At 46.0% G+C, this 16,746-nt stretch overlaps 2 protein-coding genes across 3 annotated transcripts in view; both read right to left on the reverse strand.

The window, feature by feature from the left end:
• Window positions 1–350: 350 nt before the first annotated feature.
• Window positions 351–1,244, reverse strand: LOC135368302 (uncharacterized). Its single transcript, XM_064601523.1, has one exon. The coding sequence runs from the start codon at window positions 1,242–1,244 to the stop codon at window positions 351–353; it is 894 nt and encodes a 297-aa protein (XP_064457593.1).
• A 10,861-nt stretch (window positions 1,245–12,105) lies between these two features.
• LOC135400474 (BPTI/Kunitz domain-containing protein-like) overlaps window positions 12,106–16,746 on the reverse strand; it is a 54,434-nt gene continuing 49,793 nt past the window's right edge. The window contains exon 4 of one of the 2 annotated variants that reach the window (XM_064632314.1): window positions 12,106–12,391. In XM_064632314.1, the coding sequence (XP_064488384.1) occupies window positions 12,378–12,391 (14 nt within the window). In that variant the 3' untranslated portion in view covers window positions 12,106–12,377. Of the gene's footprint in view, window positions 12,395–16,746 lie in introns of both variants that reach the window. The other variant, XM_064632306.1, reaches the window with a different exon arrangement.

Below are 16,746 nucleotides of genomic sequence, written 5' to 3' on the forward strand. Positions count from 1 at the left end.
TGCATTGCACTTCATGGTAGCTGCCAGAAACGAAGCAAACTTATGAGACACTGGATTATAGGTATGTTGGCATGAGTGATTGATTGATTATTTAAAAGAAAACCAGGGAGAAATTGAACTTGTCTCCTGACTAGTTCTGCTACTCCCAAAACAAGACAACAACCTACAAACAACCAAAAACAAACAAAGTACATTCCCCATCCCCAACAATTAGTGTGTTAGTACACTAGGTGCAAGTGAACAAATATCACTAGAACATGCAGAGAAACAGATACACACTAATGCAAAGATACACACTACAAATACACACTACAAAGATACACACTGATACGAGGCACTCGCACAAAATCCTAAAATATGAGTTCCATGCCGCAGCTCACAAGGAAGTTCTCAAGTGCCGCAAAGGCAGTGTCTCGCTTTCTTGGGTCCCACAGTCCGAGCACTTTCACCACGTCGAAACGCCTGTTGTCCAGGCGGTCGAGGGTATACATCAACCTAGCCCTTTGTGGAGCATACTTTGTACAATGCAGGAGAATGTGCTCAGTGTCCTCCACTGTCGCACACACTGAACAGTCTGCAGAGTCTGCCCGCCCAATCTTGTGGAGGAACTGTTGACCGTACGGGACATTCAACCGAAAACGATGCAGCAGCGTCTCAATGGGTCTCCGTGTACCGGATGGGAACCTGTATTTCCCATCCAGGTCGATCTTGAAGAGGAGAGATGATCGGCGATCAGCTTCCTGCCACTGTTCCTCCATACCTGCTCTTGAAATGGACTGAAGTAGCGATTTCACGTCTGCCTTGAAAAATGGCACCGCATAGTTTGTTGACGAAAGATGTGCTACGTCCGCTAATTTGTCTGCGGCCTCATTACCCGGTATGCCAATGTGGCCATGTATCCACTGGATGAGGACGTCGTGACCGGTGATGTACGATCTTGCATATTCTTTCAGTATGTCGTGAACAACTGGATTAATACGTCCGCCAGTCAAGAACGATTGTATAGCTTCAAGTCCAGCCTTGGAGTCACAGTAGATAACCCACTGAGCCGGTATCTCCCTTGTGCCTATATAATCTATTGCCATTTTAATCGCAACTAACTCAGCCATGGTCGACGACGTGCGATGCGATAGTCTCGCGATCCCTTCCCTACTATGCTCTGGTACCACAAATGCAGATGCAGATCCTGAGGTCGTCGTCGAGCCGTCAGTAAAAATCGCCGTCCTGTTCTTGTGATTGTCCATTGCGGCAAGGCAGTACTGTCGGATCGCCAAGGTTGGGTGATGTGCTTTTTTCTGCAAACCTGGTACGGACGTGCAAACTACCGGGGGTATAAATGTCCATGGAGGATGCAGCGCCGTTTCCTCTCTTTGCGCCTTAGGAATTGTTCGGTGGTGTTGAGCGATCGCATTTGAAAAATTCGATTTTCGGTGGATTAATTGTCGTGCAAGCGGGTGTTTGTAGTGTGACGTGCTTAGCCGCGCATAATGACGCACTGATTCCTGTGTCCGCAGCACAGCGAGCGAAAGTTCTCGGGATTCTATTGTGGTTAGAATATTAGAAGTGGCGCACGGTACTCCAAGACATATCTTCAGGCCCTTGGCTAGTGCACTCTGCAGTGTTCGCTCTGAGGTGTCAGATATATCATGTAACACCGGAAGGTGGAATGCAATCATCTGCCGAATGAGAGCTCTGTGTATGGTCAATAGGGATCTGGTCGACTGTCCCCAGTGAGAACCTGCGGTATGACGCAACACGTTGCTTCTCGCATCGGCTCTTCCTTTTATATATTTGACATGAGCAGCCCATGAGAGTTGTGCGTCGATGATTACTCCCAGAAAGCGATGGTGAGATACCCTTGTTACTCGTTGCCCATTTAGATGCAACTGAAAATGCTTCAATTTCTTTCGGGTGAATGGAAGCAAGACCGTCTTCTCTGCTGAGATGTCCATTCCTCTTTGCATTAAGAAGCCTTCAGTTACGTCTAGCGCCTTTTGAAGACGTTTTTGTAGCGCAGGCATCTGCACTCCGGAGCCCCACGAACATATATCGTCAGCGTAGATGGTAATATGTACATTCTTTGGCAGCAGCTGTGGCAGAGATGATAAGACCACATTAAACAGTAGAGGACTCAGTACGCCCCCCTGTGGAACTCCACATGTGAGGGCATGATTATCGCTTGCACCGTTCTCCGTCCTCATGTAAACAGACCTGCCCTGGATGTAGTCAGCAATCCACCGTAAAGCACGCCCTTGGATGCCTTGAGTGAAGAGGTCGTGGAGCACGTGACTGTGGCTGACCGTATCGTATGCTCTTTTAATATCCAGAAAAACTGCTGCAGTTGTCCGGCCTTGAGCGCGCTCATGTTCTACATACGTGACCAAGTCCAGCACACTATCCATTGTACATCTGCCTTTACGAAACCCGGACATGGAGTCAGGGAAAACGCAATGCGCTTCTAGGAGCCACTCCAACCGACTCAGGGCCATTTTTTCCACACTTGCACACACATGTGGAGAGACTGATGGGACGAAACGAATTGACGTCACGAGGGGACTTTCCGGGTTTGAGTAGAGGAACCACTCTAGAGACTTTCCATGACGCCGGTAGTTTGCCTTCAGCCCAACTGGCGTTCATGATATGCAGTAAGGTCGTCTGAGCAGTTGGGTCCAAGTTAACCACATGTCTATATGTAACACCATCAGGACCTGGCGATGACTGGCGAGCCCTTGATTTCAATGCAGCCTGGAGTTCCGCAAGGCTGAAGTCGAAGTCAAGTGCTTCGCACTGCGCATTGCGAGTAAAGCACGTGGTGTCCGTGACCTCTTTCACAGATGTTTGATGCACGCTAGTTGCAGATGCCACTGACGGTTTAGCAAGTGACATGCAGAATTCATTAGCCACCGTCTTCTCGTCCGTATTTCGATAGATAGCCAATGCTCTAAACGGGTATGTCTGGGTAGTCGGCGTCCCAAGCGTTCTAATGATCTGCCATACTCTCGTTGTAGGTGTGAAAGGAGTCAAAGTAGAGCAAAAGGTTCTCCATTGTTGCTGCGACAACCTTTGAAGATGACGGCGGATGACCCTCTGTAAGCGGCATGCTTCGCGATAGTCGGCACGGCTTCCAGACCTACGGAACCTCCTTTCAGCCCTGCGCTGTATCGCCCGCAGTCTCTCGTATTCCGCGTCCACCTGACGATACGTGTCGGGAACTGTGACAACCTTGGTTGCAGCCTCAGCTGTGGTCTTCACCGCAGCTGAGAATTCTTCCCCTGTAGTTACTGAGGTCATGTGGCGAGGGGACTGAAGCTTGTATAGCCTCCAGTCTGTTACCCGAACTTGCCTCTGTCCTTTCGTAGGTGTGAACAGACGGTGTATAACAAGTACAGGCATGTGATCGCTGCCCAACGAATCTGTATGGGTAGTCCATTCCATGTGGTGAGCTATGTCACAAGAGCACAAGGTGACATCTATGGAACTGTGGCAGGAGTGGCCTCGAAAGAATGTCGGCGAACCGTCATTGAGGACAGTCAAGTTAAATTCATCAAGTTATGTTGACATCTTTTTCATTCCTGCATATCATTTCACATTACACTGTACGTGAATACATGGGTGTCGTGTCTCGATGTCTGGAGAAGTAGTTGCATGGGGAAGTGTGCATGGTTCTAGACTTTTAACTTTTGATCGCGTAATCGGAATATGGGCACCTCTCGCGCTGTGGCTTGCATGTGACCAACCAAGTGCTGTTCCCTTACTAGCACTTCTTACAAACGACAAAACGAAACATGTGGGAAGGTATATTTTGATTACCCATATATAACGAGAAAATGTATCGTTTTCAGGTTGCTGCCACTACTCCATGTGCCCGCAATTGTCCTGGGTGTATGATTACACTAACGACGTCGCCCACCACGGCGGAAGTGTTTTGCTCACACGCGTTTCAGCATGAAGCCTGCAGGTAACATCTGATACTTACCCTTCGGATATACTGATTCTGAATTTACATATTGTAGCTTAAGGAATTCCGAATGCCCAGAGTGACACACGCTTATACCATTGTGACATCAGTGCAGTGGCATAAGCACTAGTGTAGCGCCCCATTTAACGAGGGGCAGTGGTTTATCCAGTATCCCAAGCACGAGAGGGGTTTTGGAAAAAATCGGGGGGGGGGGGGGTCATCATTATAGTTACGTCATTACAGCTTAACATATCATTACAGACGTGTCTGAAGCTGAAATCGCAAGGGCACCCCCTGTAGGGGGTGCACAGGCAAAAAAAGTTAGGGGGTGTAGGGGGTCTGGATAAAGCACTGACGAGGGGGACTCCTCTACCCCATGTAAAGCCTCATAAAACAACTCCTGAAATATTTTTCTGGCTATGCAGCTGCATTGTTATGACGTAATTGTCATTGTTGTCTATAATTCTTGAATATGTTTTGAATATATGAAAAAAAAAAGTCTGCTTGACAGCATATGTCTTATGGTCATCATCAAACAAGAGCATATGTCGTTTTGTTCAGCGCCTTATGTACTTTTTTTTTAATTTCAGGTGGACGTAAATTGTAGAAGGCAGCTAGTGGGGGAAAAGATCATGGTCATAGGTCATGTGGCTCCCGGAGCTCCCAGTGGGCTCCCTTGTGGAGTATCTTTTCAGAACACACACACACAGTTTGCTCACAGAACCAACGAGTAGGATGTTGCTCGAATACTGAGAGAAAATGGCGTAACACATACAAATATCGTGTGACACAGTATAACAATAACAACATTTTTCACTAGGGATACATGAAACACTGTCGCAATATTGTGTGCATGAACCATTGTGTGTGACACAAGCCGTGGGGGCACACCGCCTCGGACACACTTGGTGAAGCATAAAACACAGCGATTGCTAATATGGTGTATGCTTCTTTTTTTCTTTTTGCACGTGATGAAACATCTTCGGCCGATGAGAGTACCTTCGGCCGCAATCAGATTTGGCCGTAACGAGACACTTGGGAATTAAATGACTTTCGGCCGTAATGAGACTTCGGCCGTAATCAGATGTTACCTACCCAACGCGTCTGTCGTCCTTGTATGAATTGATCTTTTGTATAGTGGTCATCTTTGCCGTGAAAGTGAGTTTCCTTGGGGCTGGAGTGCATCAACGGATTTTGACAGTTTATTCTTTTGTTTGTGTGGTCGTTTCTGCGAATTGTTTGTCCGTCGCGTTTTGTGTACGCGTTACTGCCGTCTGGGTTTGGAGGTCGTGACGTATGATTGGCCAGGCCGTGCCACGAGGTTCGGACAACGTAGGACAAACAGTAGCTTATAAGCCGCCGTGTGACGTCAAGAGAAAAAGCAGAGTCGGAGCCGGGAGCGGAGTCGAAGGCAGCAAGTACAGCCGAGCCAGGGGACGACCTCGAGGACGAGAGCGGGAGCCCGGGTGGAGGCCTGGAGGGAGATCGACAACAGCGGCCCATGGATCCAGCCTCGACCGGGGTCGTAGCCGACGTCATCTTCCATCTGCGCTGACCCGGGCTACTGAAGCTGAGGCTGGGAGGACCCAGATACCGTGAGTCCGTGACCGACCGACAAGGGGCACTCGACGACGAGGAGAAGCGGGACGGGCAGACGAAGGGGGCTGCTGAACTCCACGGACCCAGACTCCATATGCAAGACTGTAGGCCAGTCGCTCTAGTCAACCGTCGCCGCTGCCGCTAGACTCGGGGCGTGGACATCAAGCAGAAACTGTGGCTGAGGAAGATCGAGGGAAGCGGCAACCGAATCCTGAACCTGGAGAGCCGGACTGTAAGCCTCTGCTGAAGTCGTCTTCCGTGACTACGGCCTGAGGAAGCACGTCGCTGTCTTCAGGTCCTCGTGACGTCATGGTCAGTCTATTCTTCTCGAGGTGTGGGTCAAAGTTCTAGACACTGGGCGTATTCGGTTATTTTTGGAGTGTTCGTTGCTGTTATTTCTGTATGTTTTATCATTGCTACCATATTGCATCGTGTGAATATTAAATTCTGTTTGTTAACGTTAAATAGTTTATGAGCGTGATTCCTTCTCACCTCTGCGGGTGCCCACGCGAACGTATCCCTTGTTTCGGCAGTTATCACAGGAGCAGACAGCAGGCGCCGCGCACACGCAAGGGGCGGGCTCACTGCCATCACATCTTTCAGGAGCAAAATAAAGAGAAAGAAATCCGCGTTCTGCCTGCTTGGACGAGAAGCTAAATAGAAAGTAACTTCTAACCTTGCTCAAGACACTTTGACGGAGTTACCTAAAACAGTGACTAGTTCTTCCACAAGTTGCTAGAACAGGAAAGTACCGAGTTAAGTTACCAAACAGTGGCCTATTTACAGTAAGTTACCTGGAACACTAGAGTCAAGTGATTCTGATGAGAGGTCTGTTGCAGACATCGAATAGAAAACAGGCAAGAGTGGGAATTGTTGTAAACTGTGTCGACCCGTATTTATTCACAACCAGCGGCATGGCCGAGCGGGCTAGGGCGTCCCGCTCGTTGGTGGTAGCCAACGTTGGTCTGAAGACTGGGAGATGGTGGGTTCGAATCCTACCGCCGGCTGTGCTGTCTGAGGTTTCCCCTGGGTTTTCCGAAGACTTTCCAGACGAATGGCGGCACGGTTGCCCCTGAAGTCGACCCAGGATGCATACTAACCCCCAGTACCCCACTCCTTCCTGCTGTCTCCTCTCCGTCTGTCCACATCTGCACGCCGCTCATAGCCACAGGTGCTTTGCGGCGCTAACACGCAATAAAAAAAATTGACACATCACGAGGGACATAAAAAAGAGACGAGAAAAACGTTTCACGAACTGTAAATTGCTAGTCTTCCGGGTTCCTTGCAGTCATCACTTGCGCCTCACATTCTCTCTAACTAGTATGAAGTGCTCATTGCCCAACTCATTTTAGGCAGCTTATTTTCAATCGAGAAAGCACGAAACATTTATTTCCAGCGGCTTATTTTGCAAAACGTGGCTGTAGTTTGCGAAAACGACTTCGACAGACATAAAAAAAATTCTGAGAGGTTAAATAGCGATGTCGGGTTTTTAACGCAACATATCATCTTACGAAGCAATCGAGAGCATCTTCGTTGTTTCGAGACCGTGAATTTCGAAACCGGGAATATCGAGGCCCTCTCCAACAGAGAGGTTCCCTTTCATTGGCTCCAGCCGGAAGCATGCGTGCATGTATTACATGTGCTTAGTCAAATTCAAACTTTCGGAACAGCAGCGAAGCTGCACTTTAAAGTGCAGCTCCGCTGCTGTTCCGAAAGTATGAAGACGTTGTGATATTCAGAACCGTGGTCCCAACTTCATTCATAAACGCACATTGCTTTCCAAATTTCCATACTCCTTCGTGAGAAATTTGAGAAAAACTACCGGGCGGCGGTTCCACTTGTGACGTCATACTCGGAACTGTGCGGATTGGATAGCCACACCTAGCCAGCTCTGCCTGGGAACCAGTTTGTGTTTACACTCCGTCATGGCCGCTGTATTGTGCTGAAATAGCTGTCACGAGCTATCGGGGACCACTGCACCGTTTTATCACATTTCTTATAAGAAATACTTCGTCTTCGAGCACGTACTCGTTCTCGTTCTCAATAGCTTTGGTGGTGCTTTCTGCACGCGCAGCAAGTCCGCGCATAGTGCGCTGCCAAAGCTATTGAGAATGCGTACGAGTACGTCACACGTTAGGTGTTAGGTCTTGTTGGTAGCATGAAGCACAGTGCGGGCACAGAATGTCCGCTCACGACGGCCGTCGTTGCACAACGAGGCCATCCTGTAAGGCTTGTTAAAGAAGACCGGCAAAACTATCTTTGAGGCTATTAACGACAGCAATTATCACGGAACACACCCAAAACATTCACCTTCGCCCATAGATCTCCGCCATCGCATCGACGATTTGGCGTTAGCCAAGCCACGAGCGCGGCTAAGCCAGGACGAAGCCGAGATTGGTCAGGGTTTGACGACCACAGGACCGCCGTGCCAGGGACATTTAAAAAAATTGTTTTCTTAAAAACTACAAACAAATTGGTGAAAATTTTTCACATGTATGCTCCCTGTGCGGAAACGAACGCACAGCCCAAGCATGGCTCCATTCTGTCGCAGTCGAAAATCGGAGGAGCTAAGAATTCGGTTAGCGTCCGTCCGTGTACTCTCTTTCAAGGAAAAAGAATGCAGTGGGTTACACTTTTCCGAGGGCAGATACTCAGTTTTTGGTCTCAGTGATTTATCCAGACCCTCTTGCACCCCTGCGACACCCCAAAAAATACAAGGGCATGTTTGCGGACATATACTATATTCATCATATTCATATAATATTCAGCATATCATGCACTAGTTCGCTAGCGATATCGTTAGCTGGATACTAATATTTTAATTTCTACTGTTGGTCAGGCACGAGTTTTACAGTTGTCCCCTACTTTATAGAACCCTTTGCATAACTTCGAATCTTTTTGCGCACCTTGGAATACGATTGGTGCGCTGACGGTTTTTTTTTCCCTTCGGACCTGTTTTTTTAGTACAAACGATACATGTCATTTAATGGAGAGGTCCCGTCGAGGTCCCGCTTGGAATACGATTGGTTCGTACGGTGGCGCGTTGATGTTACAGTTCAAAAAAAGAAAAAAAACTCTGATTACTAGGGCGCTCGTAAAAGCGCATTGGGAGAGACCAAATCGGGTGTGGTTGTCAACACTAAAACGGGAATATTGGAAGATAACAATGCAATTCGTGTTGGATGCATCACCATGTGGCACAAAATAAAGTGCGTAATAAAAGTGTGTAATGATGTCCTGATGATGCAATGGGGAAACCACCGAATCTTCCGGTGGGGACATTCCTTCAATAAACAGCTAGCCCCGTTTTACGTCACACTGAATGGAAGACCGCTATATGCGGGCTATACTTCGAAGCCGATCGGACGAATGGAGGGGGAAAAGCGAGACGACTTTTCACTCCCTCTTTTGGAGCAGCGCGCTGCGCCGCAGAGTCTGAACACTTCGCATGTAGCTTGGAGCGATCATGTACTTACATATTGCTTAAAAATTAAAAATCGTACCGCCTGCTGGTCAGGGACCGTTTAAAATAAACAAAGCACTGCTGGCGACATACCTCCTTCACCGTCAGTAAAGCACTCACCAATGGAGTAGGACCGAATTACAAAGCAAAGAAAATGACTTCAGAAGGCTTTACATGGCGTTATTGAGAGGACAAACCTCTTGGAAATGACTAATATATTGAATACCACAGTTACTGTCGCTCCACATCCATCCTTGAATACAATTAAGTTCATTTTTAAGAGTGTAGGCTTTCAAGAACAGAATGAAGCTTCAGTACAAAAAAGAGTGATCCGTCGCGACCAAAGCGAAGTTTCCAAGTTCGGAGATTTGACGCAACAGTCTTACTGGTCTTACCCCAGTGGTTTACCCAGACCCCCTCAGCACCTCCAATACCCCCCAAATGTTTGGCAACGCCCCCAATTTTTCCCTTTGTACTGCCGTTGCAATGTAACTGCACCCCCAATTTTTTCACGCCCCCCCCCCCCCCACGAGCTTATGCACTCTTTGAAAAATGAACTTCACCACATAGCACGCTCCTAGCCAAGCATCATCCCGAGTGACATCGTTCTCTCTACCCATCTGTTGGAAACTGGAGGCGTACGCCTTATAGTGAAACTTATGTAGAAATGTGAATTGTTACAAAAAGGCGTACGCTCCGCGCTTTCCACAAATCAAGAGTGATAGAGATATCACTCTGTACAATGGCTGGCCTTAAGCGTGCTATGTGGTGAAGCTTTGTTTTAAGAGTGCGGTTCTGGATAAACTACTGTTTTACCCGAACGAGTTACAGCCGGATGTACAGGTTTTTTTTTAATATCATATACAGATTTTTAAAGAAAAGTTGTGAGTGTATCAGTGGTGCTATTTCTGCAGGCGGTTTGGTCAGGCGGACATCCTGTCGGAAAGTCGGCTGTCACATACGATATGTCATCCCTTTTACTTGGGGACAATGCAACTGTGCCCCTGGACAGTACCAGAAAGCTTATTGGCCCTACGGAGATGATAAACAGCATCTGCACTATCCTTTAAAGCAGTCAGCACCAAGATGTATTAGACTTTTAACCACTGCGATTTATGGTTTTACTACCTGGTTAACTAAAATCACATCCGCTACTTCATGAGAGTAAACGTTATTTCCATCGTTGCGATTAAAGTCAGTGCTGGTTCTGAGTTTTGTGTGTGTGTGTGTGTGTGTGTCTCGTCTTCTCAAACACAGGCTCTTAGGCTCTTGTATCTTATTCACCATCGATTTGACACTCTTTGGCCCGGTAGCTCTCGCACCATTAAACACATAATTGCACACGCGCTCGCTTGAGAATACGCGCATCACTAGCGAATACGTTGATCTTATCCAACGCTGTCGTCGTTTCGTAACGCTTCAGATGTGCGCGTCATCCTGTGTCGCCACCTATTGGCTGCCGTCTAACTCACAATGCTGGAGCTTTCATTGGTTGGCGGGACCAGCAAGCAGTTGAGTCATTGAAAGATGAAAGTCACTGAAAAGGTTAGCCAGCTGTAGGACTCGAACCCACATCTTCTGGATCTGGAGTCATTCGTGAGCAAACGCTTTCGCTACAGCGTCTTAAAGGTGAGTTTGAGATAACTTAAAATTTCCCTGTTACATTTCCTATGTATACATGTATGCATACGTATGTGTGTATATTTGTATGCTGTGTATTGTATAGTAGTCAAAGATGTAAACTTTGTACACCTGTTTTCGGTAATCGAATGTTTGCATTCATGTAACACATTCAGGTTGAGCAACATGTTAGTGTCATACAATTACTATAGTTTATAATTGGGGATGTCGCGAACCGGCCGCGGTTCGAGTTCGCACAGGTTCGAAGAAAAACGAACTTTTTTCAAAAGTTCGACGAACAGTTCGAATAAAGTTCGACAGGTCTGCGCATGCGCGACTTCCAAAGCATTTTCGATGACTGAATAAATCTCTTTGCAAATAATTGTTATTCAAATTATTATCACTTTAGGAACAGGAGAAAAACGTTTCTGGGCTCAGGAACCATATGCTGCACACATAGCATGACGTAAAACATACGCAACAATTGCAACAATATTGCAATTGACATCAGCGTGAAGTGTTGTGCCGCACCCTGAATCCTGAAGCGTACTTCGTTCTGTACCTATATGCATTGTAGTGTACAATTTATATGTACGAAAACGTAACTGAAAGGATTATATTCCATCATTGAGGTTGTGGCACCATTTTTTTTGCGTATAGCTTAGCGTGACTGCTTGCTCCTTGCCGTTTGCTTTTCTTCAGTGGCATGTTCCATGTCAGTCTCTATTTCGCCGCAACAGCTCACATATAGAATACTTGTTATTCCGTTTTGTGTCGTGTCATTTTCTTATACCCTCCTCAGAGTTTGTGCAAACTGCTATAGCATGGTGATCCCGGTGAGCCGTGATCCAACTATACTTCTGAAGTCTTGCATGTATTTCGACTTGTCAACGACATCAGGAGGTCAAAGCAAGCAAGAAAAAAAAAGCCAATGCTTTGCTTTTAAAAAGATCATAAAAAATAACTTTGCGAACCTCTTGAAAAGTTCGAAGGTTCGTCGAACCCCCAGGTTCGACATCGAACTTCGCGGTTCGAAAACGGTTCGCGACATCCCTATTTATAACCAGTGCTTTCCACCACGACGTGGTTCCTTCAGGTATTCTGTTTTCCGCGTGTGACATTACATAGCTGACATAAACATATTTATGTTGTGCAGCAGGTTATGTCGATTATCAGCTGCTGCTATGGAAGACTAGTTTTGACTATTTCGTGTGTGTGTGTGGGGGGGGGGGGCTTGTAATGTGTGTTCACGTCAAACGTACACCGCCAGAAGTAATTGAAAAGTAACTCAGTTGCATGTTACGAATGAACTACGTTTTACTTCAGTAACTTTGCCTTAAATACTTTCAGAGGCAGTTAACTGTAATACCCATGTCACACGGGGCAGCCTTCAATGGTCATTGAAATCAATGACCATTGTGTGCGTAACGCCACCAAGCGCGTAAAGAGTCAACCAGTCGGGAAATATCGAATCCAATGCTTTTCTTGACATTATGGCTTTTTATTTTCTCGAAAAAAGATACACTACGTGAAGCGGTGAGTATACCCAAATCCCACAAAACTATTTATTTCTGCTGTCTGTTGAGGTACGCTGTTTAAGCCCTGTCTTTTTTTTTTTTGTGTGTGTGTGTGTGTGTGTGTTGGTAGATACATCATCTTCTCTCACGGTATGGTATTCGCAGGTCCTAGTTGGACGGTCACCGAATCCATTACAGCGACGAGAGCAGGAGACTTCGATTAACCACGCTGCTCTTCTAGGAGAAAGAAGTTTTCAGCGATTAAGAGTTTTGCTCAGTGCATGAGTGTACAGTCATAGAAATGGAACACACGCCAGTACACATAACGTATAACAATTTATGTAAGGAGCCAGCGAGGGTTAAAGACGAATCCGTGAAAATCGCAAACACGTACGTCACCGAAACAATCGCAAACACGCTCACGAAAATTGGCCCATTGCGTACCGCCTTCGTTTTCCTTTTCCTGGCATCATTGGCATTTTCCCATCTCCGCCATTTGGCACCGTTGTCGAAATCGTTAGAAGTGGAATGCATTTTTACGTTGTTCGTTTCGAGATTAAATTTGGCAAGGCCCGCTCAAAGAAAAGCTGATAATTAATATACAAAATTGTGTCATGTCTCACACATTCTCCATGTGATCTGTCCTGCCAATATAAAGTTGTCTCATGTCTGGTACAGTGTCCATGAGACCCGTCCTGCCAGTAGCGATGCAGGAGCCAGCCCGCTCGCAGGACGAGAAAAAAACGTTTGTAAAACAGGCCGGTTTCATACTAATGTTTTTCTGGTCTGTGGTTTTCACGGGCGAGAAACGGATCCGCTTAAAGGAGCGCTGAGGTGACCCCAACCCTTTTTTTTTTTTTTTCGCTGGCACGTGTTCTGCAACGAATAAAATGAGCTCCCGCGAAAGAATGACGAGCGCAGATGACCTACTGAGGACGCGCGAGGCACACCTTTCAAAAATTATCTCTCGTGAAAAGAGCGCATTTCAGAACGAGGAGACGTCGTCACGTAACGTGGTCACGGGGCACAGTTCAAGCATGTATAAGCCAGAGCCGTATATTAAAAGGGAATCTGGCCATTGGGAGGAGTCGCAAAAGAGGCTCGACCTGTCAATCACAGTTTCGCTCCTCTAATTGGGTTACTGTTTACCGAGGGGGTCGCCATGACACCTTACTGCCACCCAAAATGGCGACAAAAACAAACAGTGGTGAAGCGGAGATTTCCCGACAAAAATTTTCACGGACTACTCTGATTTTACGCTGCAAATGTACATTTTCATATACGTTTCTTGGAAATCAGTTTCAAAGTACGCTCATCCATCGGTATCTAACCGAAAATAATACGTTTTGTCGCCGATGTTAGGCCTAGTGAACACGGCGATCACAGCAAAATCGTAATAAAAACGGCGCTGTGCTGTACAATCTTATATTTAACAGCTGGATTTCATGGATGTAAACATTCCTGCCTCTTATATTCCAACTATTCATGTAGATTTGTTTAAAAATCATACCGACAACAGAATGTGTCCCAGCAGGTGGTTCTGCCGGCAGCGGTACAACGACGGAAGCAGACGACAATTCCCGACGTGCCTTACGCTCCCTAGGTGGCGCTTATCAAATTTGCACCAACAATCCACTACTTTTGCAGATTGCGAGAGGTATCCATTTCAATCCCATCCAATCCACTTGCCACCCAAAATGGCGCTGCCCGTGTTGGATAGGGGGGGGGGCAAATAGTGAGGATAGGCTGATTCATAGCGCCCCATATTTCAAGACTTCATTGGTCGGAAAGCTGAAAAAGTGGGTGGAGCTTCAGGTATGGGCATGACCCATTAATGGCCAGACTCCCTTTTAATATACGGCTCTGGTATAAGCGGCGCGTGAGCTGAGAAGAAAAATAAAAGAGACACGTGGACATCCATAGGTCACGCGGGGATCGTGTCGGCCGTTCGCTGCGGCTGTGTCTTTTTCTTTTTTTTTTTGTTCTTGTTGTAAATTTGATTGCGAAGCTATAGTGCACCGCAGAACGAAAATATTTTGCATGGTTACTCCTGATGGACAGCCCTACAGATGCGGCTGAGTTTCGAGCCACGTTAAATTTCACCTCGTTGCTCTTTTAAAGGTCAGATACGCCGATATTGAAGTGCCGCAGAACTGAGCGATACTCGCGCTGTGTGTTCATTAGCGAACACTGAATATGTGTGCCAAATATCTTGGTCCAACTGTTCGTAGCTTTTTAGAAAACATTTTTTTTAGTTCCCACGCCCGCCCGTCAGACCGTCGGCAAGCCCTGCACACGGGCGCACCGACGTCACTGCTCTCGGTTTATCTGTCCTTGACTTGGCATGGACTCTTGGCTTGGCCACTTGGCTTCTTTCGTTTCGTCCTCTGTGCATGGTAAATAAGCGAACAGCTGTTATGTTATTGCTAAGCCGGAAACAAAGCATGTGAATATTTTTTTTTTTTTTGCACGGCGTCGTTTGGAAAGTGCACTTCCTTCTTCTGACCTTGCCTTTTATGGGCTGGAGCGATATGATACGTGATATGCCACGGCGAAGTTGTTGAGAATGCGACGAAGCTACGCTGTTAGAACCATTCATCGGAGCATTCAAGTGTTACCTATTATAAGCTGCCAAAAGACCAAGCAGTGCGAAGCTCTTGGCTGACAGCGGTGCCTGCTAACTTCCACTCCAAGGATTTCGTCCACGAATGTTATCATAGGTTACGCGCGACTCCAGAGGCAATTTGGAATCTCGGCACGAAATCGTCTGATGGAAATCTGAGATGCCCGACACACAAATTGTGAAAGTGCCACGAATGATCAAGGCAAAAAACGAGAGCGAAAAGGTAAGTCGAGGTTCAGATATAAAAATAACAAGCTTCATGAATCGATTGTGCAGCTGTCCTACTGCACTTACTCTAATATAGCCACGATTAACAACACAACAGTATTCATAATCTAACTTGTGAATTACCACAGGTGCACGCTGAAGTCGGTAATGAAGCAGGATTTCGCTTGCATCTGGTGCATCAAGAAATTGCTGACATGTTAGTTGCAGTCTAGCTGCCACCAACAGGTATGACAATATGATGTTATAATTTGAGTATTCACCTATGTTCCGCTTTTCATGGGCGACTCATGCAGACATCTTGACACCACTCTGAAATCTGCCCTCAAAGTTACAACCTGTGGTTTCAGGGTGGAAAACACAGGTCGCCATTCCGATTAGCTGCTATCTCATGCACTTCATGCATGCAGTTCAAGCACTTTTGCTGTCTGGACGCTGGTTCCTGTGGATGGGGTGGTACAAGCTTCACTGTCTGATATAGAAGGTATGTTACATTAGTTCAGTTAATTCGTCTTTTGTAAATTTTTGTTACTGTTAGCTGGATTACTGTTGGACATACAATCATTTCTGACACGCAGAAGCTGATGTCATCTCTGATAACGTTGTAGAATTTTCACTGTCATCAACGTCCATTGAGAAGGTGCCTTTACTATAGGTGAATGTTTGATTGAAGAATAGCCCAGAATTCATGCTAACATTGTCTACTCTTATTAATTCACTGTCTCTGTTCTGAGATTTAAGAAAAATGGAAACTATTTGTTTGTCACAATCTCACACTGGATAGTGGTACTGGATTGGCACGTAAGCTAAAATACCTGGGTTCTACAATACTTGTGTTGAACTTAGTGCATGACTGTGGGCATTGCAACATTCTTTACATTTTTAGTGGGTCCACTGCACAAGTACTGTGTGCATACTGCATACATGCTGTTCGATAGGCAAAAATACCTGAGCATGCTGTGTAGTCTTTTTATCAAAGTCCATAATCTTACTGCAAAGTCACAGAACATAGAACAGCAATGTACAGGTATCCTGCGATAGAGATTCACGACAGAAAGAAAGAAGACTGTTGAGTGCATCCTAATTTTAATGAGACGAGACTTTCGAGCACAAGGCTGCTCTTGTTAATGTCTAACGTGAAGTTACAAAATCCCAGAATATGCATAAGAGTTGTAAGGTAAAACATGTTGTAAGGTAGACAGCGAGGGTTGGTACAGACATAAAAATAAATATACAAACACATATAATAAAATAAAAAGGGTGTACAACTCCATCAGTTTCAAGCCGGCAAGGCATGAGTTGACAAGACACTGTAGCACTGTTTCCCTGAATGTGTCACCCGTGAATGCCTTTTGTGCCAAATACTTATGTGGTCGCCGTGGTCATTCATGTATTATGCTACACAACTCATCCCTTGTCTGTTTGAAACTGATGGCATCATACCCTCTTTTATTTTATTATACTATGTTTGTATTTTTATTAGTATATTTGTACCAACCCTCGCTCTACTTGCTCTCTACCTTACAACATGTCTTATATATTCCGGAATTTTGTAACCTGATGTTAGACCTGAAGAAGTACAGCCTTCTGTGCGAAAGTCTTCTTTCTGTTGTGCTCAATTATTAAAAAGTAAACATGACTATCCATTTCTTGTCATTAAATCATTTTTCTTTTCTTTTTTCTGCAGTGGTGAGCAACCGTAAGGACACATGCAAGAAAGGGATGTCTTTGGGATGACAAA

This window comes from Ornithodoros turicata, chromosome 1, assembly GCF_037126465.1.
Source record: "Ornithodoros turicata isolate Travis chromosome 1, ASM3712646v1, whole genome shotgun sequence".
NCBI classification, from domain to species: domain Eukaryota; kingdom Metazoa; phylum Arthropoda; class Arachnida; order Ixodida; family Argasidae; genus Ornithodoros; species Ornithodoros turicata.

Coding starts and splice junctions, on each gene's coding strand:
- LOC135368302 (XM_064601523.1), bottom strand. CDS start 1,244: ATGGACAATCACAAGAACAGGACGGCGATTTTTACTGACGGCTCGACG.